The sequence below is a fragment of the Pseudopipra pipra genome, chromosome 6 (assembly GCF_036250125.1).
Source record: "Pseudopipra pipra isolate bDixPip1 chromosome 6, bDixPip1.hap1, whole genome shotgun sequence".
NCBI lineage: Eukaryota > Metazoa > Chordata > Aves > Passeriformes > Pipridae > Pseudopipra > Pseudopipra pipra.
Window position 1 is genome coordinate 40,442,693 of NC_087554.1, and position 25,622 is coordinate 40,468,314.

The 25,622-nt window shown below is 35.6% G+C and overlaps 1 protein-coding gene across 4 annotated transcripts in view; it reads left to right on the top strand.

Moving 5' to 3' along the window:
* Positions 1 to 25,622, top strand: part of MIPOL1 (mirror-image polydactyly 1) — a 188,782-nt gene that overhangs the window by 81,897 nt on the left and 81,263 nt on the right. For all 4 annotated transcript variants that reach the window (XM_064658645.1, XM_064658644.1, XM_064658643.1 and 1 more), the window contains one exon: positions 10,182 to 10,289. In XM_064658645.1, coding sequence (XP_064514715.1) covers positions 10,182 to 10,289 — 108 coding nt within the window. The remainder of the gene's footprint in view (positions 1 to 10,181; positions 10,290 to 25,622) is intronic.

The window sequence follows — 25,622 nt, forward strand, 5'->3', positions numbered from 1 at the left end:
TTCAGATTGAACTACTTATTCCTGTACCAAAAATCATACAGATGTTTCTGTATTCTTAGTAATACATAATTTCTAAATATGTGGTTTTGTTTTAGTTTTGCAGAACTTCTGTTTACTTTCTTAAACTTTTTTTGTGGGGTGCCTTTGTCTTTTATGCATGACTTATTTTACGCTTTTGCAAAGATGATTTATTTCTTGATTTTTGAAAGATATTTTTATTCTACTTTTCAGTGCATATAAAAAAATTGGAAAACATGTCTGAAATACAATTTGATATTTTTGCTGTTATCTAGATCTCTGTATTGATGAGGCAAAAACTGATTTCACAATAACATATGAAGATTTATAATCAGTTACTCCATTTTCACGCCTGTTCTCAGACAGTTAAAACACTGACATTAATATTGCTTTCAGATAGTTATGTTCTTTAGTATCAAAGTTTTCTAAAAATCCATGGAGAAAGAGCAAATACTACAGATTCAGATCATTTATTCAAAAAGTGTTTCTTGTCCCTGACATATCTGCAGAGGTTTTTGCTTTTATCTATGTGAAGGCTGTTTTAGTTTGTGATAATCTCTAGTTTAAAGTAGCTTTTATTACACATTTAAGAAGTTCTGTCTGGACATATTATACACAAGAAAAAATTGAAGAACTGACACTTAAGCAACTGATGGCTCAATTGAAAATACAGAATTTATAGGGATAAACAGATAGTGGGTACTACAAGGAACACCTGCAATACCATGATTGCAATATCTGAATAAATAGATTTTTAAACTCCGGCATCTATATAGTGATCCATGATACTGTTTTCTTGAAAATGTGATGATATTTAAAGATGGACCAGAAGTGTTCCTGTCCTTTTGTGCAGTAAATGCCAACTTAATGTTTCAGCAATAGCCTTGTTTGCATATGGATTTTACAAAAATCCATTGAAGATTATTTGAAAACCAGCTCATTAGAATGACAGATTGCTTACCAAATTTTGTTTTCTTGTCAACTGATATTGGTTACATTCAATTAAACAAGGTTACACTTTCTAAAAACATACCTCTGTTAGCAGCTGAGTGCCTTGCTTATATCTGCAAATCAGATTCCTAATTTCTAGTTCTTTTGGAAGATTAGGCTATGAATGGTTCTAAAATTTCTCCTTTTCATACACCTTTCACACTTTTACTACCTCTATTCCATTATATATATTGTTTGAGAACCAACACTGGGGATTATTCAATGGGGTTTAGGGAAAGGCTTTAAACAAAAGCAATTGTCAGCTTTCTGTCATGGTGTGTTGTGTCAGATGTTTGACAAGCTGTCTCTTGGCCATAGGCCATCCGATTGTAATGGAGCTGACTACTCTTCTGAGGAACCAGCAAAACATGTGGCCACAGGAAGCAAAAGCTCCATGTCATTTGCTCAAGTCAGTAAAGCAAAGGTTTTGGGTGTAGTAATCAAGTTCTGACGTGATCTTATCAGTTGGTTAAGATTCTTAAACTTTCTCTGCTAATTTCTCATCCCATAAAACAAGAAATTCCTATTTACTAAACTGATTTAAGTGTTGGAAAAAGTGATTAGTCAGTGTTTACCGGGAGTTATAACATAATTAAATATAAGAAGAGTTATTGAGAAGAATCGCATAATAAAGAGAATATGTATGGGAACAAGATGAAGCGAAAATGTAGACAAAAAATGAGATAGTGCAGTGGAGTGAACCTTAACCAGGCCAAGATGAGAATTGAGAATTAGAGTATGTGTATGTTCATTTATTTTACCATGCAAAAAAACAGAAGGAAAGATGCTGCATTTGAAGACGGGAGAGACTAAAGAAGTCGGAAAAGGAGGACTTATGTTTCCTCCTTTCAACAATGAAAGAGGATAAATAAAATAAAAAATAAAATAGTTATTAAAAATATAGTCCATGGCATCTGAAATTGTGTTCCTAGTCTATGTAGTATTATATTTGCAGATCTTTATTCAATGACTTAGAATTTATCTAATAAAGACTTCCTTTTTTATTATTTTGTCATTGTTTTAAAAAGAGAATCTTGACTCGAGTGCTTTTTCCATCTTATGGTAAAATTTTAATTAATATTTTCCATTTGCTGAATTATTTGGGAGTATTCGTAATTTCCTTTGCTTTTGAATATCACACACTCATAAGCAAATTCTAAGTTCATTGTACAGTGGCAGTGTCTCATGTTTCTAAAACTCTGCAGTGGAGTGTGTGTGTGAGCAGGCATACTACTTTTGTACTTCTCATCTGCTTACATGCTTAGTTTATACATTATTTATTAGACTTATAGGCATGAAATTAAAAAATTAAATTAATAATGTGACTTCCATGTAAAACAGAAGTCGATTATTTATATATGACTGGCAATTAGGAAAAAAACACTCTTAGGTTAGTTGAATGCATTTTTGCTTAATTTCAGACCCAGTACAGCCTCACGAATAAATGTTTGACTCCAGGTTATGGGGTTTATATTTTGATTAGAAACAACTCAGAGGTGAGGTAAGTTTGTTAACTTACATGCAATGAATACAGGAAAATGTGAAGGTGACCCAGTTACGTGGCTTCAAGAGCTCTTGTGTTTGTTTGCTCCTGCAGATCAGGAGTCTGCCAGCAGCCCCTGTTAGCAGAGCTGTAGTCATCCAGTGGCACAGCCAGCACAGGAACCCTGCTTGAATGACCTGTGGATCACTTATAGCTCAAGAACTTCGCATTTTCCTTTCTCTATTTCTTGCACATTTTTTATAATGAGTGTCATTGATTAGGAAAGTCTGCATGTGCTGAATTCACTGAGAAGTAGATCAGGGTTGTCTTGGTCTTTGAAATATCATCACTACAAGGAAATAAGAATATATAGAGAATGCAGTTGGGTGGCATTGTGGAATAGCTGCACATCTAAGGGTCATTAATATGAACCATATAAACAGCTAAACTTTATTGTCTAAATTTTCTGAATGTCTTACTGTGCACTTACAGTTCCTCTAACTCTAAGCTTGTTTTGCTGCATTTGAAGTGTTCAGAAATAGAGAGGAATAGGAATAGTAGGAGGAAAATAAGTCATGCCTACACCATATTATCTGCCTTAGTGCTACAGGTTGCAACTGGCTCATAGTGAAAAAGATAACAAAACCATTTCATTTGTATTTCGATGCATTTCTTTTTGTAGCTTTTTGAAGCAGGACACCATTGCACTGCTGAAAAAAAGTATTTACATTTAAGTGTTTCTCTGACTAATAGAATATAAATTTTTAAAGATGCATATGTTTCTGAGGCCTAAGCGCTACAAAAACACTTCTCTTTCTTGAAATCCCAGTAGTTTTAAGCTGCTGGGCATTGTATAAATAATCATTTAAACACATTTGTTGATGGTTTGCCAAAACTTTGAAGAGAAATCATTTCTTTCAGAGTTTAAAAAGCCTTAATTCAAAATTATTATTTAATGGAAAAATGTTGCTAGTGATTATTATGTAGAAACTCATTTATTTCTTTATTTCTTTTAAAATTATTACTTTAGAAGAAAAAGGATAACTTTTATTTATATAAATATAAGTGCTTCCAAACATCTGCAGTTCAAAGTACATAATTCACAGTGACACCAAAGGTTGGTTTGTGTTTTGACTGGATGACTTTGGTATTATTTTTGTCTGCAAAGGAAAGAGTGTACAGCATCCAAGTGGCGCAAGACATTTGCTTCTCCAGAAATTGTGATGAATTTGGGACAAGGGGCAGACTGTTCAAAAAAAAAAAATATTGAGGGGAGGGGGAGAGGAGGGGGCTGTCAAAGTGAGAACACTTGCATTCCATTTGGCATCTTTGAACTGGGAGCTAGTCTGAAGTACAGATCATTATAAACAAAGAATCAGTTGAATTGGTTTTGTTTGCTTCACGTGTTTTTTTATTGTAATCAGGTTTCAACAGATGATGACTTAAAAATATAACATGTAAAAAGTATCTTTGTTTCTTCATCTTTGTCATGTTTTGTGTCTAGAATAATTATTTATACTTCAGTTGTTTATTGTAGTGAATATGTGTTAACTGATTTCAAAATCTAGATGCGCTTTATCACTTCTGAAAGTATGCTGTATAGTAGTAGGATCTCAGTATCCCATATACTCATCTTTCAGTGGTATTGATGCATTTTCCAACAAGATATGGTGTGTCATTTACTTTGCTGATGCGAATTTTGCTTAAAATGCATAAAGGAAGAATGCATGTTGGAAAATAGTTCTGCCACTCAGATGGACTCCTCCTTTCCCATAATTTGGAGGATATAAAACATTTTCCCAAGTTATTCAGTAGGAACTAGGTTATCTTTATTTCACACTACTTCAGTAGTTAAGATCCCAGTTCAGCAAGGTCTTCATCCATAAAAGTCCACAGAATGTTGAAGTGAAGACACTGATATGCAAAGAAGTCATTATGCACTGGCTGACCCAGAGTAAGTGACTTAGCACTCACTGTTGATTTTTTTGTGAGTTGAATAAAAATATGTTACCTTAAGTTTAATTACAGAATTAAACTATTTGTGGGAGGCTGTGGTAATGTATAAGATCTATTTTGAAACTACGGAGGCCACATAAGACTGACTGGATCAGACCGAAATCGCCACCCTGACCTCACACTGCCAATACCTGGGCTTCAGGAACAGTACAGGAACAGGGCAAGCGTATTGCAGTACATCCACCCAGGTACTGTCCCTTTTTTCAGCAAGCTCCTCAGTGGAGTCTTGTGTGTTTATGACAGTGCTGATTCTTAAGGTTGTAAGCATTGCAGGTTTTGATAAGGACTCTAGATGAACAAATGTATTCTCATGAAGCACTATCTTTTTTATATAATAATTGGATGAGACAATCAAATATAATTCAGAATTCAGGAAAGAACTTTGTGCAGAATTTTGCCTGCTCTTACTACATTCGTTTTATTAGACTTTGACCCTCATACCTGTAATAGCAGAGACAAATCAATTCCTTTTTTTTTCCGCTAGTATATAAATGGCATAATGTGTTGACTCTTTTTTTCTCTAGCATATTGCCTTAAGTTCAGGAGAGGTTAGTTTGGATTCCTTTTAATGAAAGGCAATGGAAAACATTAAATGCCATATAGTGATATTAAAAGCAAATATAGATGTAACAGGATTGAATAGGCACCAGGACTGCATTTGTAGTAAAGAAATGTTATGGTTTTCTGTTATATTCAGCTTTAACTGTTGCTTCCTGAGCCAGGGAGAGTAACAGTATAGTTGCCTGGGTCAAATCTGTGCTGAAATACCAAATGAGAAATTCACCTGACATGAGCATCTAGTTCAGTGAGATGAGAGCTAGGGACCCCAGTGTAGCAAAACATTTATGTCTCTTTGAAAGCACATGAACAGCCTGTTGGACCTAAGTAGTGCAGACTTAAACATGCTTCTTCATGAGGCCTCTAGGGATAGATGTTGTCATCATACGAACTACACAGGGACCAAATGGTTGGGGTAGGGAGTTGTTCTGCTTGATCTTAATACTTTGCTGTATTCCTTCCATCTTTGTCCCTACTAACATTATTTCTCCAGTGGGTTGCAGATTTTTCTTTACATTTGTGTAATGTCTGTACCTTTTACTTTCAGAACACCTCACTGAAGAATCATGTTAAATAATGATCAAAAATCTGTGTAGATGTGGCAGGCCCCATAACACCATGTTAACATGTTATAGGTACGAGTTGAAGAAAATGCTGGAAAGCTGACAGCATGTTAAAGATGATTTATTTATACAAGTGCTAAAGTTATGTTTGATATGTTAATGCAACCTCATTTTCTAGTAAAGGCCAAACACTATTAAGTGGTTTTCTGCATTGATTTTTCTATCTTCTGAAATACTTGATTCATTGTTAACCATCTTTACTCCTTGTATGTAACTGGAACTGGGGGTATCTTTTAACAGGCTCTTTCTGGGTGAGCCTCATTGGCTTTATTCAGTGATATTCTCCTGCTGCACTTCTTGACCTCTTCATCAGTGTTCCCTTTAGCAGGTGCTCCTTTTTGCAATTTGTCTGGATTTTCCCTGTGGCATTCCAATACTCCCACCTGGAAAGTTACTGAAAGGGGTCAGCACCCACTGCAGCTTGAACTGGTGCCTCTCACAAACATCCTTGTTCTGCTGAATCATGTTACCTGATGTTCATTAAAAAAAGACTTGCCAGTAGCCTAACAGTTTAAATTTTAAGATGGGAGGGAAGAATAGACTTGCTGTCTGTCGTCATTTTCCTGTCTGAATCTCTTCTTAGCCTTTTGGTACGTTACCTGCTTTGCTTTTCTTTTTGTGCCTTAGCTGCTTGTGCTGTATCCTGTGCTGGATACAGACGTATTTGTTTCAAAAGAATGTATTTAGAAGAGTTACATGGTGGAAATACAGTTACAGAGAAGACTGAGTGCCTGTTGCAGGGAATGGATGATGATGTAATGACAGCTGTACAGTTGGGCAGTGATGGTTGCTCAAGGAACACTTGTTGGAGTAGGGTTAACGAGGTTCACTGTCTGTCAAGTACATTATCACCTGGGTCACCAGACTAGCTAAGGTAGGAGACTTTTTGAGGGAAATATACTAAGAGAAGAGAAAAATATGAGGATTTGAAGGACGAGAGGAAACCTTTGTCAGGCTTCAGAGGGGGTTTCTTTTGTGTCTTCACTATTTCCTCTCTGCCTACAGAACTCTGAATGCACACAGTAGACCATGCAATAAAGCCAATTCTTAGTGAGTTGTTCGTGTGAAACCTTTATAAAATTATATGTTACTATTTCCGAGGCTTTAGTATCCTTTACTCAGCAAAGTCTTTAGTGTTCTGATCAAGGCATATTCTCTTTGACATGTGTCTACACTGCTCTCATATTCCTTGATGTGCTCAAAGTATTGGAGGTAGAGAAGCAGTTTTCTCAATTAACAGCCTTTGTTTCGTAAATTGTTGACCTCCTGGGAGCTTCAATTTAAGGGCACCATTAAAACTCAGATCTGGTGTTTAGATAGGCTATGTTGCACAAAATATTTTTTCTCTGACTTTAAGAGAATTCTGTTCAAAGTTTTCCCGAGTGTGAGTTTTCACATGTTTGAGATAACAGACATTCTTATTTATAGTATTTTAAATTAAACACTTCCTTTAGCTTTCAGCTTTCTTAAAAGGATGCATCCAACATTTCCTTTTTGCCAGTACTGAGTTGGATGATGTCTTTTCTTCACTGTGCTCCAAAAACTATTTTTATATATGTTTTTAGAAGGAAATCCAGTTTCTTACTTGCAGCTGTTGGCATTTTAGAGCCCTGGAGTGAACCAATAAAAACACATGTTCTTTTAAAGAACATCTATTTTTACTGGACCTTGCTAACAACCAGTGACACAGAATTCAAAAAATGTTGGCTCAAATGAATAGAAGGGCTGCATTGTTTTAAATTCTGTTATTAAAACTTTTCTTTACAACAAGATTACACTAAAATTTCATGTGTTCTTATTCTTATGAAAAGGAGTGCTTGCTTTTAGAATGCTATTTTAATGTTTTAAAACTAGGTCAGGTATCAAAGTTGTAAAGTATAAAATTTTACTAAGACATACAGAATGTTGCTGTTTGAGAGTATTATTGCAATGCTTTCACAAACAGGATAATTGAAGATTTTACTCCCTAGACAGCCAAGAATAAATCAGAACATCTTCTTTAAATACATCGGTTTGAACATATTAAAACACTTAGGTGCAATGATCAAATTAGATCACCATTTCTTTCAGTGATGCAGTATGCTGATTGAATATGCACAGTTTTTTTCAGATATCAACATTCTTAGTGGAAACGAAAGAGGAATTACAAAATGTTAGCAAATTTGATGTAAATGTAGTCATGTCAAGATTGACTTGATAAAGAGCCCCATCCATTTTATGTTACTTGTGTTGCATCTTTACTGTACATGCTCTGTGTTCTGCAAGATACTAGAGTCCCACTGCTGCTGCTTATTTCACTGTCCTGTCTTCACAGGAGAGAAGTGGAGAGCAGAATTAAGATTGCATCTATGCCTTTAGTTGTGCAGTCAGCACTGTACACAAGATCTTTTTCTGTATGCTGTAGCTAGGTTTGGCTCTAAGCATATTTTCACCTATATTTTGGAATCAAGAGAATAGTGTGATTATAAATTCAAGTGTAAAGGTGAATTGAGATTTTAGTATTTTTAATAGTATTTACTGTGAGAAACTGATGCTGTTGTCAAATTTGGGCATTCCAAAAGACTGTTTTGAAGAGGATTGTTGGTAAAGCAAAAAGTAAGTGGTCTGCTGATCCTGCATGATGTAACATATAGTGTCATAATAATGCCTGAAGTGGTAGATTGATTTTTTTAATGGTGTTTAGATCATGTGTGCTAGAGAAAAAGAATCATAACCCGGGTTTAGTTCTTCAGTAGTTTTATTAGCATCTTCGTGTCTGTAAACACATAATTTTCATGCTGGATATGGAAAAAGAATTAAAACTGGGGTTCTGTGATTTCTGATTTTGTTGTGGGTGTAAAATAAACATAGACATTATATATCTCACATATGTAAAAATGTATATAATCAAATGTATCTTAAGATTTTTTCTGTATTTCCCTATCTATGGGAAAGTGTGTTTTCCTCTTTTTCTTGCAAAAAAACCAAAACTGTACATTAAGAAAGTTTACAACACACACTGAGAAAATGCACTAGGCCAGAGAAATTCACTGCTTTTAAAATAGATAATGCTAATAGAAATAATCTCAAATTTCTAACAGAAGTAATTAAATACAAAAACAGATATGTGAATTGAATTTTTAATAGTATTGTTGGGCTTCTACAAATATTTAAAATTTATTCAAATATAGGAATGGATCATTCTGTTTTATATACTATGCTGGATGCCTGATGAGCGATACATGTTAAGGACTTATTTTGTGTTATTTTACTTAGACCTCAGTCCATCAGCTTTCTGTTTCACGGATTTTCTTTTTTTAGAGTTTACATGAGTCATGCGTTATTGTCCTGTGTCCTGAATTGCTCAGGTTGTATCTGCGTTGTGTGTACATACATGATGGGAAGTTCAGTTCCGTGTTGTCGACAGTCATTGAGATAGCACAAGAGACTGACATTTCCAGGTCTTTCATTTGAAGCAGCATTGGCATTATATCCCAATTCTTATTCCTTTCTTACTAGTGTTTTCAGAAAGTATGTATCAAAATATTTTTATCAATTAGTTGTCTTTTGTTCCAACGGTCTATTAGCTTTGGGTTTTGGTGGTGATATCCAAACTATCTGCTTGTAATATACTGCTGTAAAATGCACCTCCTGGTACTGTGCTTTTCCCTAGTTCTAACAGTTGCTCTCCTTCATCTTCCTGGTATTTCATCTGTTTTGGTTTGCTTTTTTTTGTAAAACGGTTTTTTCATAAGGCATTCAACTGTCCACTGACATCTAACTACTCTTTCAATCCAAGATAAGTGGGCAAGACCTTTTATGGTTATCATAAGAAACAGAAATATAATTTGGCTCACAAATTGCAGATCTTTAAAACAGATGCTCAGGAGACAGCAGTAAGTATATATATACGTGCACAGAGTAGCAAGTGTTATGTATATGCATACAGTAGCAAGTGTTAATTTTTTTTTTGTAATTAAGTTAAATATTTAAAGAAAACAATCTTAAAACTTCTTTCAGTATGTGGCATGTGTTGCAGAATTAGAGTAACCCCTTAGTGTAAAAAATGCAAGTATAAAAGTTACATGTATATATTCCAATAAAAGACTGGATCCTGGATTTGGAAGGAGGGTCTTCATTTGCTTTGTTTTCCAAAAGCATGCATTCTTACCTTTATATCCACTTAATACATAAAAGCCAAAATCTAGCCATATATTGGCATAACTAAGAGCAGAAATTCAACTCAACATTTCTAAGACTTTTTACAACATTCTGCAAAATGTCTTTATCTGATACTTGGCTTTTTTGGCATACTGTTGGACCAGGAAGAAACTGAATAATGATTCACATTTAAAAAACATAGCTCTAGTACTGTCTGGGATTGTAACTTGCTTTTATCAGATGCTTTCACTACTGCAGAAATGATGATGGGGTGATTTACGTTAATTCTTTTGGCTTGTTGAAAAAAATATGCCCACACTCCTCTACTTAATGGGATTCTTTCCTCGTTGCAGTGCAAACGGCTGGAGCAGGAGCTTCATCATCTGAAAGAGCAGAACCAGACTTCAGCAAACAACACGAGACATCTGACTGCTGAAAACAATCAAGAACGTGCTCTGAAGGTAAATCTCCATTTCTTCTTGCAGGCAAATTAAGGTTGTAAGCCCCTGGTGCCAGCTTTCTGGGCTGCATATATCTGTTGTGTACATTTCGGCAGAAGTGAGCTATGGTGTTTGCCAACAACCCCTTCTTTAAACACAGATACAGCACCCTTCTGTTATGGTTTTATTTTATTTTGCATCTGAATGCAACAAGAAAAAAAATAACATATCATCCAAATTATTAGGCTGGTAATTAACATTAAATTCTTGAGATCTGTCCTTGCAATATTGCATTTTATAAGGTGAAGAAACTGCAACTGTTTGCCTCGTGGTACCTTTGCAAAACTAATATTTTAAAGCATGGCTGTTTGATCTGCTCCCGGCAGTGTGTGCTATATTAATAACATTGTTGACCGATACTACTAGTGACCACATAGTTGATACTACTATTTGCAAAAGGGTAGCTAGTTGGAACTGGGAGGAGGAATAATAAGTCTTGTCAATAAGAATAAAAATGAGCAGAGAGGCGGGAGAGGGTCAGAGAAAGGACAGTGTAAAGTGACAGGTTATTGCTGCTTTGAGAAAGGGAAATTGTAATGTCAGTGGAATTGATAGCTACATACCCAGCAATCTCACCGCTAGCCAGAATAAGAGACTATGCCAGGTAAGATATGCAAGCATTGTGCACACCTCTTCAACCCCTATATTCTTAAAAATCTTTTATGGGTAGTGGAGATACAATATAAATACTGAAGTTACTCTGTTTATACTGTGTTGTCGTTTTAGAACTGTTTGATTTAGACAGTAAGATCCAAGGATATCTCATTTATGGACAGATTTTCCTCTGCCTCCTTTTCCTATTTTCTTTGTATTTGGGAAACATCGTTATTCATACAACAATTTGACTGAAGCAAAGTATAGGAATAAAAGTAAATTCTTGTGTAGTTTGACATTTCTCAGTTAAAAAAAAAAAGTATAATGAAAAAATGGACAGAGGTTGAGTGCCACGCAAATGCTGTATATTCCATGGGTTTATTATTGCTATCAGAATCTATGGTGAATATTTTAAAATCAGATGTGCAATACAGAAAGCAGATTACTCAAAATAGAGGTCATAAGCATTTAGGGCTGCTTCTGACTGCAATAACAGTATTTTTTTGAATCTGGTATCACTGAAAAAGCTTGCCAAGCATGCTACTTATTAAATGTAGTATTGTTTTTCATTAATTGCATGCTGACTTGGTTTTTTGGGGTGTCATTGAAAATATTACACACAGAGTCTTTCTGTTAGAAAAAAAATGTTTTATTTAAACTACACTTTTTACATTTAATATTGCCTGACATAATGGTTACAGAATAATTATATTTTCAGAGCAAGAAATGACTTGATAGGTCAGAGTGTTACTAGGATTTCATTCTAAGCCCGATATTGCTCTCCTAGCACCTAATCTTTAAAGAATTTCATTTCTGGCTGTCACAGGCATTTTTTTATTTTTCGAAGTTAGAGGTTAATTGGTCATAGTCTTTTAGGGATGAGAGTCTGGGGAGATAAAAAAAGGAATGCTTTTCAATTTTTGGTAAAGCTGAACCTTTTTTAATATTGTAGCTCCTTAGAGTTTATCTCAGTTCATCTCACTGTTGCCTACTATGAGGACAGGTCCATTATAGTATTTTTTAAAAGGCTGATGGGTCAAGTTGTGTTCTTGACCTTGAAAACTTTAAAATGCCCCAGTGAAATATTGATATACAGCATATAAGCCTTCATCCTAACCTAAGCAGTCATGTAAATGAAAAGCTTATCACCCATTTTTAGTCTAGTACAGCCTAGGAAATAGACTATCTGGTAGGGATGAAAGTCATTTCAGTGGCTCCCTTAGGAATTCGTTTGTCAGTGCTCTGGACCTGGCTGCAGATGGCTGCCATCAGCAGCACAGCTCCCAGAGGAAGAAATATCCAGCCAGATCCCCCTGACAGGTCACACACTGCAGGGTCCTGGAACACAACTCCCCTGTGAAACCCTCTTGTTCTTAGCTGTTACCTCCTGCCTCTTGTATGCACTCAGTGACTATTTTAAGTGCTACATGCAGAGCACATGTACAGACCGAAGCATCCCGTCCTGTCCCCTCTCCACCACAGAACACCCTCTGGATATCTGACGGTTTTCAGAGAAATAGGACAGGCCATTTGTCTCTGTGATGCAAGGTAAATATCAACACAACTACTATTTTCTCCATGATACAGGGAACTACATTTATTTTAACCACCTCTACAGGCAAACTGGGAACTGTGCTATGTGTTATTAACCTGTTCAGCAGAAGGAGTCCAGGTATTTCTTCTGAGTCTGTCCAGGACAGTTTCTGTCAAGAAAGTTTTTTCAAAAAAAATCTTTAATTTTCCCTATTATCTTGAACTTAATTAACATTGTCTGATTCAGTTTGGCAGAAGGCATATTCTAATGATGAGGAATTTGATCTGCTTTAGATTTTCTTCAGGGAGTAACAGAAGTGTAAACATCAGATATGATGCAGGGATATTTGCAATCTTAAATGGATAAAAATATAGTAATCAGGATAAGCTAGATTAAGGATGGCATATAAGTTTGTGATAAAAAATGAGATCATTACCTCTGTAGGACTCTGAAGTACACTTAACAACAAACCCAATGGCTATTATTTCTTTTTAACTTTTTAAAATCATCTAAAGACTCTGAGATTAGCTCAGTTGGTTAAAACTTGATGCTAGTAAGGCCAAGGTCATGGGTTCAATCCCCTGTATGGGCCTGTCACTTAAGAGTTGGACTCGGTGATCCTTGTGGGTCCCTTCCAACTCAGAATATTCTATGATTCTGCATTCTCTCATATTATTGAGTTGCTTGGAAGTAAAACAGCGTAAGACCAATCCACAGGAAACCTATTCCATCCCACTGATGTAGGGTCTAATAGGTAAGATAAGATGCAAGCTTTCAGATTTGTTATTAGATATATTAGCTCACAGGGCTACTGTCCCCTTCTTTGAGGCAGTAGCAGCCCATAGTCAGGACTGAGGCAAAGCAGCAGGGAGACTGTGAGAGAGGTACAGTGGCAATAAACTGGCCAGATCCAGGATCTGAAAATAACAAGGATGATGTAAGCACTCTTTTGCATACTTTTGTTTCTACACTCCTAGATCCCATGTCGCACCTGAGGATCATGTGACAAATGGAACATATGACACGTAAAGCATGCTGTGCACATTATAATGTGCCATTTCATCTTTCTGTGCCATATAACATCTGCACATCTTTGTGTGCTGAAGATAGCTCTTCATAAATAATCTCTGCATACATATTAGTAATATGTGATTTAAAATTTCCATATTTAATATATTTATTGCATAGAACATTCCTTACAGTGATGTGGCCCAGTCAGCCCCACAATGTCAAACTGGCACTCCTAATTTTTATAATATTCTTATTGGTCACAGGGGATTGTATTAATTGACTGAAAAGGCCGATTTCAAATCTTCCCTCCAGGCAATGCCCACAACTGCTCAGAGGTCATTCAGAGAAGCATGCAGGCCCCTATTTCCATAGTTAAAGTAAAATAATCCTCTTCTTTGTGAAACCATTTTTAAAAATCTCTTATAATATTTCACATTGAATTATAGCTAAATCTTTTAGGGATAATTGCTTCCTAGGGGCCTATACATTTGCGCTCTTAGTACATTTTCATAAAATAAGATCTGCAGAGTGCTTTGCAGTTCTAATGTGTCAGGGTCTATATGTAAGATTATTCATTTGTGCTTGGTCTTCATAATTAACATTTGGTCTCTACTGATTCTGATAAATGTATTCCCATAATACATAGAAATAGCTGATTCAATTAAACATAGAAAAGTTGAAAAATTGCTTTTTTTTCATTGGTATTCAAATATTGTTGTTGATCATTTTATTGTTGTTAGCTTTGTAGTGTGTAATTCTGAAATTCAGAGTTTTAAGTAATATATTTTTCCTAAAGAAAAATAAGGATTTTACCAGTGTGCATACCTCTTTACTGAGTTGAAGAAGAATAGGAAGTAAGTCTTGTGAAACAAATAACTTTATGTGAAATTGTATAGAAAATGTTTAACAGGATTTGAATGAAATAGAGATGACTTTTTTTTTTCCACAAGTCTGATCTATTTTGTAATTTTTAATTAGGTGGCATATTCTTCTTAAAGCAGCTACTAATTTAGTTTAAAGACCAGAGAGACATACTAATTGTACTTTGAAGGCCAACTCTTGAAATGGACAGGAGGGCTATTTCATGTTGTTATACAAATCAGGTGCCCTTTACTGACTAAATGAGATTACTCCATCCAATTATGATGTCATTAGAACTTGTAAAGGTTATTAATCTCCTTCAGAGCTGTTAAAATGTTAATATTTTTTGTGATTGGCTTTTTTTGTAATATCTGCCTATCTTTTTAGTTGCAGTTTCTTTTTTATCCTACATGCTTCCATAGTTTTATTAGGAATATAATATATTTAGAGTCAAGAAAGTGACCTGAAGGACCTGTCAGAAGTTTGTCTACAGTAGTGTCATAAAGCAACTGTGGCTGATGTCACCTCCTTTCTGCTGACATATAAGAATTGGGTCAAGGGCAGGAAATCCACCATGCATAGCAGTTTGGTAGTTGTTCTGGTGACGATGCCTGTAAAAAAGCCACTCTAGAAGACTTAATTTGTATTCCCTGTTGCATGTCATAAATTGTATTAAGTTCTCTTCTGATTCCCAGAAATTCCCGGATTCTTAGAGTAGAAACCATTTTTCCATACCTATCTGACAACACCAACCACAAAAACAAATCCAGCTGACTAGTCACTCTGTCATCCAGGAAGGGCATGATCACAAAAGATTCTGATGTTATAAGAGCTTGACATTTTTTTCAAAAGCTTTAACATGAATTATAAAATGTTTGCTACTGTTGAAAAGCATGGAGTATTAATGCTATTGAGACATACAATATTAACTATGAAAAAGGTCCTTTAAGATAATGTGGCCTTTATCTGCAAAAACTAATTCTAACAATGTTTTTAGGTTTAGCGCTTCAGAGCTGAAGTTTCAGAGCCTCATTTTAATGAGCTAGAGGTGGGTTTTGTCTGTAAAGCCTCAGATTTGTTTCCAACAGAGACACATGCTTTTGAGATACCTCATATTCCAAGGAAACTTGACTGAATCAGTGCTGGGAAACCAAGAGACTCCAATGACATCTCTTCTGTTCAAATTCCAGCTCAACATATAGTTTTTACATTGTAATAGTTATTAATTGTACCCTTTCATATTAAATTTACATGAGGCAATAGAGATCAAGTTGATTTATTAGATGCTTAGAATGTAAGTTTTGAACATGTCAAGGCCCAGCCGCATCCAGAACACCACTCTGCCACCTTCGGCCATTGTCACTGTTGCAGTGTAGTTACTGCAGTGTTGTGTGACTGATAGAAAACAGCTGCTTATTACCAGTATGTTATAGCTAACAGATGAATAGCTATGTTGTCCACTGGTGAAGTGGGTGTTACATCTTTCTTCCTAGCTTTCTTCAGTTCCTAGTAACTAGACACTGCAGAGAGTTTAAATTTGCTATTGATCCACTTGTTGGTATGGTGTTATTATTTGGTAAAAGGTGCTTTTTATTTAGAGTGGTTGGATTTTTATCGATGAAGCCCTCAGCAATATTCATGTTGGGCAATCCACCCATTTCTCTCATGTTTTGTTATGAATTCTGGCCAGTATGCATTGTTCCCTCTGTATCTAACAGAATAGCAACATGTGAAAGCTCAGCTCAAGAGCTCACTCTGTGGAGGTAAACCTAAAGCAGTCATGCTTTTCGTCCTGGATATCATGTGCTGCTGTCTACAAAAAGGACTGCTGTCACATTTGCAAATGATTTTATAGGCATGTCAGCTTCATATTGGAAACAGAAGGGGAGAAGTAGATTGGAGATCTGCCTCAGTGTGAGGAGATAACTGTGCCCTTGCATTTACTTATGATCTGCATCTATTTTTCTGAAACTACAAGAGCGTTTCAGGAGCAATGGGAATAGTTAACAGCATTCGTGGAGATTATCTTTAGCAAATAATATGTTGTTACACCTAATCCTGAAAGATTCATGCTATTCTTCCAATAACTTACTGGAGGATAAAGTAATACAGGATTTGTCAAAGTAAGCTGCAACTTCTAACTTTGTGCAGGAGCTGTTTCACTAGTTCAGTTTTTTCTCCTAAGAAGGTCTCCACTTCTCTTACTCAGCTTTTAAAATAATTGTCCTGTTCAGGTTGTAGAAAGGCATGATGAATTCCTTTCACTCTCCAGTAGCTACCCTAACACAGTATGTACCCTCCTTTAAATGCCTGGGCAATGTGAGAAGAAAATTTGCTGCCCTGTTAGTAAAACTTGTTATAAAGAGTGGAAGTTTGCTGAAGTTTGTATGCTTGAATTGCTTTTAGTTACATAGTGGAAGTGAAAATAAAAGACCTAGTAAAACTTGGAGCATGCTGCTGACGATCTGGATGTGGATAAGAATGCACAAATATTTTTCTTCAGTTGCTGCTTCCTAGACACTTTATCAGACAGGGTAGATACAGTAGCAATCTTAATTGCATTGAACAGAGCCTTTACTTGTGCTGCACCCAGAAACGCTTAATCACAAGGTCTTAAAGTGTGTTGCTGAGGTTAGACCCAAGTCTGTTTTGCTCTTATCCATACTAGAAACATGATTAGTCACTTTATGGCTTGGTGTTATTAAATAGTACCATACATCCCAGAGGATATCAGTGTGAGCATTGTGCAATAAATAAACACTAAAACAAGGCCACAGAAGTAATGCAGAAATAATTCTGTCCATGTTCCACTTGCATAATAATTTTCTACATTCTTTTCCTTTAACTTACAGTGTATTCAAAAGCTATTGCTACAGACTCCAACCGCCTACACAGTTATCTGTATTTCTGGAGAGGAAAAAAATCTTGTATAATCCTACAGTTTGACAGAAAGTTTTTCCATTACATTCTTAGTGATGGTTTCCTCCCATCTGGTAATTAATGTTTTAGCACTGGTAGACATTTGTATTCATTGACCAAAAATATCTTCATTTGTAATGGGAGTTGAACATTAGAATGATTGCTTAAATGTACCATAAGCAAATAATACAATGTTTTCCCCGATGGAAAACATGGGAAAAAGTTATGAAACACCCTTCACTGATAGTGAAGTTTCCCGGAGTGCCTTCAGAAGCACAGGCTTCCAGAATGCGATAAATCCGATTTATATCTACCTGGGCATTGAAGGGAAATTATGTTTGGTAATATTAGTACTTGCATGATTTTCAGTGATCAGTTTGTGATGACATTAAGTGGCTGTGGGGATAGACAGCAGGGACATTTGTGCTACTCTTGGTTCACTGAGGCATCTCTGTGGGCCAGAATTTTGAATATGTCCAAGTCTTGAGTTGTTCTCAAATTGAAGGAAACAAATAGACATGCCCAAGTCTCATCTGTGCTTTCTTGGTTGCACTGACCATGCCACCTTCCTGTATCTTTAAGGCTGTCCTTTCACTGACTGCATTGTCTGGCACTTCAGCTCTCTGTGTACAGTGTTCTCTGCACAGCAGCTACTTAGGGTTTCTTGGGTCTGTTCAAATGAAAGACCAGTGGTGTTTCTTACATGACCTCAAGTCTTTCCAAGTTATTTCAAAGCAAAGTAGTATATGAATAAAAGTGAACAACATTTGTCCTGAAAATGATCTTGAGAGGAGTTGTATCTGTATCATTAATTATGCTTGTCTAGAGAACTGTATCTTTTTAGTGTGCTTCATAGTGCCATAAACAGCTGCACGGGAATGGCACTGCATGTGTCTTGATAGATCGAACAAGCAGCATTCTTAGCTCAAAGAGTTGGTTCACCTTGCCTGAGGATTATAAGTCTTGCTTCTTTCCTGTTAGCAGATGCTGAACATCTCTTAAGCAAAGGAGATGTATTTATTGAATTTTGATTCAGTTCTAAGCATTAAGGAATTCATTATTCATTCACACTTAGTGTTTGATGTTAGTTTTCATCTGTTCCACTAAAAATTCCGTGAGAGTCTGTTGCTTTTTATTTGACAGCCTTCAAATCTCTCTTGGCACCAGATTACTCTTGACAATCTTAAACATCAACTGTTTGTATATACTGTATACTACCCCGTCTGTCATTAGGGATGATGTGCACATTCAAACCTTTTGGCAGAGTCTTTTATGTTTTGGTTGACATTTTGGAGGTGGAAATTGTCACCCCATGAGGTCAATCAGTGTTACTGCTTCTGCTTAGTAGAAGTATTATTTCTGATTAATGCAGCGGGTTCTTGGAATGTAACATTTTGGTTTCAGGTGATTCTAAATCTGAACTATCATATTCACTGTCTTTTAGGCTACCTCCAGTTCCTCACTTTTGGTATGCAAAGAATCATCTCTTTTATGGTAATAGGTTTCTGTGACCATGAACTTCCTGTCATCAAGAACCTTGTTTTTCATTTAACCATTCTGTAATTGTGCATATTAACTTAGCATTTTAGAAATAGTTTGCACTTTTACACACCTCTTTTTCCTTCTAACAGAATAGATCCCATTTTGTATGATTGATAGATTTGATATCTGTCTGTTTGACTTTAAGGAAGTTCCTTCCTTGCTAAGTGATGCTGCCACTTGACCCTACTGTTTCAAGGATGCTACGTTTCAATGTTCTGCAGCATTTTTAGGTTTTTTTCTTAAATTCTGTTAAAGGACCTCAAAACAGGAACAGTTTGTGGGCCTGCGGCAGATCTTAGATAAATGTATTCTAGAAATATATATTCTGAAATAAATAAATGTTCTGAAGTTGTAGAAGATGAAACAAACTACACTAGCATCCTGTGGCCAACTAGAAAGCTGTCTGCTACTACTCTTTCAATCCTTATTTTCACAGAGGTGACAGCCGTGCATTAAACTAATGAAAAAAAATTGGTGTATTGTAGAATACACTGAAATGCATCAGTATCTTGTAAATTAGAATCACAGAATCTGATATGTAAGCAACATATACTGTAGGAACTACAGTCATGTTAGGAAAGCTGCTTAAATGTGTTCAAAAAATGTGCAGATGTGGTGCTTAGAGTCATGGTTTGCTGGTGGACTTAGCAGTGCTGGGTTAATTGTTGGACTTAATCTTAGACATCTTTCCCAACCTTAAAGATTCTATGATGATTCTATGATTATATGGAAAGGTGAGTTGTTCTTATAAAAACAAAAACTCTAACTGTAATTATTAGCTTTGTTTCCATCTCCGGTGGTATAGTTTGTCACCCCAGTCCTGAGTTCATTTTTCCTTCCTTCTGCCCAATAGCATGCCAGTAGTGGTACCCCTATGAGCCTTTGTAAATTCTGAGGAGGTATCATGTTGCTGCACTTCAACCAGGTATAAAAAAAATTCTTTTACTTTCCCACTAGTATGGACCTTCATTTCAGGATTACATGGATCAGGAATGAAGGCCATATGTTAATCTAATTGTAAAGCAGTCATGAAGCCTAATGTATTGGAATTACTGTAAGAAAACTAGGACTCACTCCTTCACTTGCCACTTTCTGGTACTATAAAACACATTTTCAAACTTCATCTGAAGCCATTTTGTATATAAAATAGTAACTGTTTTCTGCAACGTTTAAAGGCACCCTTAGCATCAGTTTCTATTAACATCATCCCTAATCTCCGCTGGCAGTTTTCAAAATATCTATTGGCAGTGTAGCATAATAAAACAAAGAAAGTACCAAAATATTTAACTAAATTAAGTATTTTCCATTCTTGGAGATATTAAATGATATTAAATGTATTATGCTGGAGACAAGATACCAGATTTAATGAGTGAAGAGGAAGAATGTCATTGTTATGTATTATTTTTTATTTCATAAATCTTGTTTCTTTCTCCATATGAGATATTCATGCATGCAGAAAGAAAGTGTGGTAAATCTTAATTTTCAGTAATTTTTTCAGTGTCATACTGTACACTCTTCATTTTTTTATACTGCACAGGAAGATGATCCTCTTTTGCTTGAGCTGCAACTGTAAACAAAATCTTGAACCTGGATGCACAATGACATGCAAGTTATTTGCCCTTCAATATAACATATAAAAGTAGTAACCTAAGCTCTTGTGCAAAAGGCAAGCTGCAGGGTCATTAAATAGCAAAGATCTTGCTCTGACTCATCCACGACCTCTTTATTTGAAACACCTCTCAGAATTGATAGAATCTGCTTTAGATGTTGGGTAGAGGAAACCAGAGATAGGATAAAGGATCAATATAAATGTTTCAGAATTTTAGGTATTTACTAAAAAGGAATATTCGGCCTTTGAATGTTTAAGTTTATCCAAATATCTGTTCCGAATTGGAGGACCTTTTCCTAACAAGTAATCGTATCAAGTTTGGTTCAGAGTAGAAGGGGGATGGTAAGAAGACACTGAAACATTAGGTCTTACTATGGTTGCAAAGCTGCAGACTGGCCTTGATTCAACATCCTCAAGATACTACATGTTTTCTCTTCTTTATCCTTTTGCTACAATCTGGAAGTCTCTCCTATTCCATTCCTAGGTGAGCAACTTTAGGTTTTAGAATGAATTGAAATCAAAAGAGTCCATGTCTGAAAAGTGCAGCTTGGTGCTTAGCCATCATTTAATCAGAGGAGTCAGGAGTCATTTTGCCTGTCTTGTTTAATTCTCACCTATGTATTTGGTCTGGTGCAGAGGCACATTTTTGATGTTAGCGCACTTGTACTACGAGATCACTGAGAGGCTTTTGAAAATCCCTTTTCCCTGTAAATAAGAGCAAAATTTTGATTTTTTCTTCCATGCGTGTGGCCATACAGAGGTGTAATGGAAAAAAAGACTTTGCTGTTCACACATTCAGGTGGCCAAGGGGGAGAGAGGGACTCCTTGAGTGCAGTAGGTATGCATTTCTTCCTTGGCTGTATGCAGGTCATTAAGAGAATGCTTGAAGAGTTAAAGTAAAGAATAGATAAGGATTTATTTTTAGCTTTCTTTTTTCTTCTATGAAAGCGGGCTTTATGAAGTAAAATCTTCCTCACCTGTTTTCTCATGAGATTATGGACTGACAGCTGGACTTTGGCTTTTCTCTAGGAGTCAGCTTTTTAAAAAACGCTGTGCAGGCACTCTAGTGTACCACCTATTCAGAAAGTATATTAATATTACTTTAACTGATTAACACAGGCACAGATAGAATTGGACATATGATTTGATATAGTTTTTTATTATTTGAAGTCTTGAAAGGTATAAAGTAAGCTTCACATCAGCAGAAGTGTATCAATGTGTTAGGATTTCAACTCAACGTATATTAGGTTTATCTTCATATTTAGAAACACTGCATGAATAACTCTGTCATGTAGCTGAATCAAAATTGCTCATTACACTTGCATAAAAAAGGAATTGTTACCTGAAAGTGCTCAAAGAACCTCTGATTTCTCCAGCAAAAGACATTTGCAATTAAAACTTCAATTTTTTTATGCCTCCAAAATTCAGTCATCTCTGTTGTTACTTCCAAAATTAAGCCTCTCTTAGTGGTAAGGTAAATATATCTTACAAAGAAAAAGCAATAGAAAGGTGACATGAGTAAAAAAGCTGTCTTTAAACTTTGGGTAGGAAACTGAAGTAACAAATGTGATTGTATAATAGTAAATAAGTGTAAATCACGTGGCTTGAGCATGGTATTAATGTATATTGGTGTATATTGGTGACTGTGTTAAGCTGCTAAGCAGCCAAATTTGCAATTTAAAATAAAATCAAAGACCAAAATGTCATTTTGTAGTTAGATTCAATATATAAAGAAACCTTCAGGGGCTTCTTTTTCTGAGCTGTGTTGATTGATACTGGATTTTCCATCTTCAGAATTGATTCTCCACTGAAGAATAGATGTCATCTTTCACAGTTTTACTAGATGTATTTAGATTCCAAACAGTTTCATAAATTCCCCATTTCCTTGTGGATCACAGTCAAGATGATTATTTCAATGCTAGTTTGTTTATTAAAGAAATAGCTGCTATACTGGAGGAGTTATCAAGATGGTGGTGATGGTGTGACTAGCACATAGAGTTCATTCTTTACAAATACTTTGACCACATATTTTGAAAATTGTTTTGTTTTTAAAAAATCAATATCATTTAAACTATTTTTTCACATTAGAAGCATCATTTGGACCAGGTTTTCAAGCACTGAGGCTGATCTTGCAGATTAGGCAAGATTCTGTGCACATACCCATATGTGGCAATGACTGCTGGAGAGTAGTCCTGCTGTCAGTGGGTTATTGTTATAGCATCTAAATTTTGAGTAAAAATGAACCCTTTCTTGTTTTGATCTTAAAGCTTGTGACATAGGTCCCAGATCTGTGAAGCCTTAGGCTATTATACACACCTTTAGACTGTTAAGGAATATTCAGAGATCAGAGGAAATTATGTTAAAATTTGTTTTCATAAACTATCTTGCATGATACAACAAGATCTGGTAAGAATACATTGATACTTTGCTAGTTCTTTCAGAAGAGCTCGGACCAGGAGACATTTGAACAAGAAAAAAATCTTTGATGTAAACATAAAAAGAATCTATTATCCTTTCTCAGTGAAAAACATATCCCTTCAAAACCTTTTCCCCTAAAACCTTATTAAGATCACCTCTACCTTAACCATGCTTTTTAAAGAGTTCTTTGGGACTTTAATCCATCATCCCATCATCTGAAAAGATGAAACTATTTAGCACTGTTTTCTAGTTTAAAATCAGAACTGTTTGTCCCACTGTTCATCAGTTGCTTACTGTAATGGAGTAAATTATTTGAATACACTACTTGGTGTCAACTAGCTGCATTTTAAAGAGATGCAGATTTCAAACTTTTTCCTTGCATGTAATGTAGAGGAGTGTACCAAACATTATCAATTTTTGGTATTGTATTAGAATTTTAACCATTTAAGAATTTCACATAAAATTGATTGGGTTTAGTTGGTTATCTTCTCCCGTTTCTTACAGTTAGCTGTAATTGTAGATGTTGGAGGACAGAGTGGGCTGAGTGATTGGGAGGAGAGTGACTGAAACCTTGGAAATGCTGTTGGTAGCTCCTTCCATTTGGAATTGCTATATTACAGTAACAACAAAAACACCAGTTTTCCAACCTAGATAAAATAAAATCTGTTTATCTAGCCTATTAAATCTGGGTGCCAGCTTTCAAGCAGATGCAGTTTTAAGCTCTGTAGATGCTAAATCCTGAAACATTTGGTCTGTAAACAAAAGGCTGACATCAAATACAGCATTGCTACTAGACATAGTAATGGTGTATATATGCTGCATTCACACAAAATAGGGAGATGAGTGCTTTTTTGTATGTTGCTTGGAGTTTTTTTCTTATGTTAGAGTATTAAAACAGATATTAAATTTTATCATTAATGCAGTGCGTGGTCTCTCTTCAAATCCCCTTAATTACAGATTGACTCCAAGGATTACACAGCATGGATTTTAATTTTAACTGAAACAAAAAGAAAAGCTGCTTAAAAATTATTCTTGCTGAGTGACTTGTTAGACCACAAAACAATTTTAACATCTTTTGACAAGTGTCAAATTTAAAATATTAGAACATAGCTAAGTTCACCTTCAAACTCCAGTTGTATCAAGTCTACTTCCCAAATAAAATGTTTTATTAACTTTGTCCTTACAAAGGAATGTCTGCTTCTCATATTTTTGTTTTTTTCAGTTATTCTTTGGGAGAAAAAGACTGGCAGTCTTGCTGAGATGTGTTTATGTTTGAAAAAAGTGACATCAGACATCATATTTCCTTTCTTTGGTAATCAGAGAAAAATTACCAGGCAGAGTTGATCTTGTAGCAGCAACAAGCGTATTTCACACGCTTGTGTTGTTTCCTTTCTGACCTCTATCTTTAGGACTTAAGAGCTTCACTCTGAAAACTTCATTCCAACCTGAAACATAGAATAGCAGGTCTGAGTCCAGAAACAACATTTTCACAAACTGGGGCCTAATCCAGTAAGCCTCACACAGGAAGCTACTCCTGTGAGTACCTATTATTCATCTGAGTAAAATCAGATGATCAGGGATCAGTTTTTCATCTGTTTCTTACAGAGTTTTTTTTCCCTCATTTCTTAAAGGACAAAATCAGCTTCCCAGTTTGTTTCACCAAGTAAAACTAATTTTTCACACTTAAAGCTTATTAGTATTTTTTACAGTTTTACTGTTTATCTGCTGCTGGTTCTTTAAGACACATAAAAAAAAAAAAGTTGCTCTCCAGACCTACATCAAATAATAAGCTAAGCATCCACAACTTCTTGTGAAGTAGGTGCCTTTGAATACAAAAGGCTGGAGGAATGAGAAATTAGCTTTTGGCCAGGAGGTCACTGTAGTGCTAAGGGATAAATCTGTCATTGCTATTTAATGGTAGCTAGTGGTTTTATAAAGTACTCCTAACTCAGTTTGTTAGCTTAAAACATACTTCTGAGACCTCACAGAACTGCAGGTAAATAACACCATTATTGCTGCATCTTTGTATGGGGTGAAATTTTTGCGCTTGAAAAGGGTTATTTCAACAAGCTTTTCTCTCCCTTTTTAGCTGTCTCTGAATTGTTGCTATCAGAACGTTCAATGGTTTTCTCCATTAGCGAATTAGTGCACTTTTTTTTTAATGGATCAGATTAAACTCTGTTGCTTTGCAAAGCATTAATCCCTCCTGTTTTAACAGGAAAGTATTTCTAAAGCAAACCAATGATCAAGCTAATTTATACACAATATTGTTTGGTTTAATTTGTCTATTATGTGTAATAGTCTCAAAGGTATATGATTTTCAAGTCATGTGTGCTTAATGCAGAGGCCAGAAATAGCAACAAATGAGGTGAAATAATGTAGTTTAATAAGTTTGTTTGTGTGTGTGATTTCTTTTAAATATTTCTTAGGTAATGCACAGCACTGTGAGTGATGCCGGCAGCTGGCAGAAGTCTGATGCTTTGCATTTGCTACGGTTGTGTTCTCTTGGCCATTTTCAGTAAAGCTTTAAATGTATTATTGGTTAGACTTTTAATTGAAAAGTACACAAAGTAGTTCCTAATTTTTGTCAAAAATGAGATAAAATGGCTTAAAGGAAATAACAATGACTGACTTTTAGTATAAAGTTCATTTTTTCAAGTCATCTCTTGAGGCCTGTTTTGTGAGATTCTGAACTATTTTGAATGCCCGGTGAAGATAACAGGGGATGAGGCGGCTCAGGGCTGTTCAGGCAGATCTTTTAGTAAATAATACTGTCTCTTTACCACAGTGGACAAAATATGGAAAA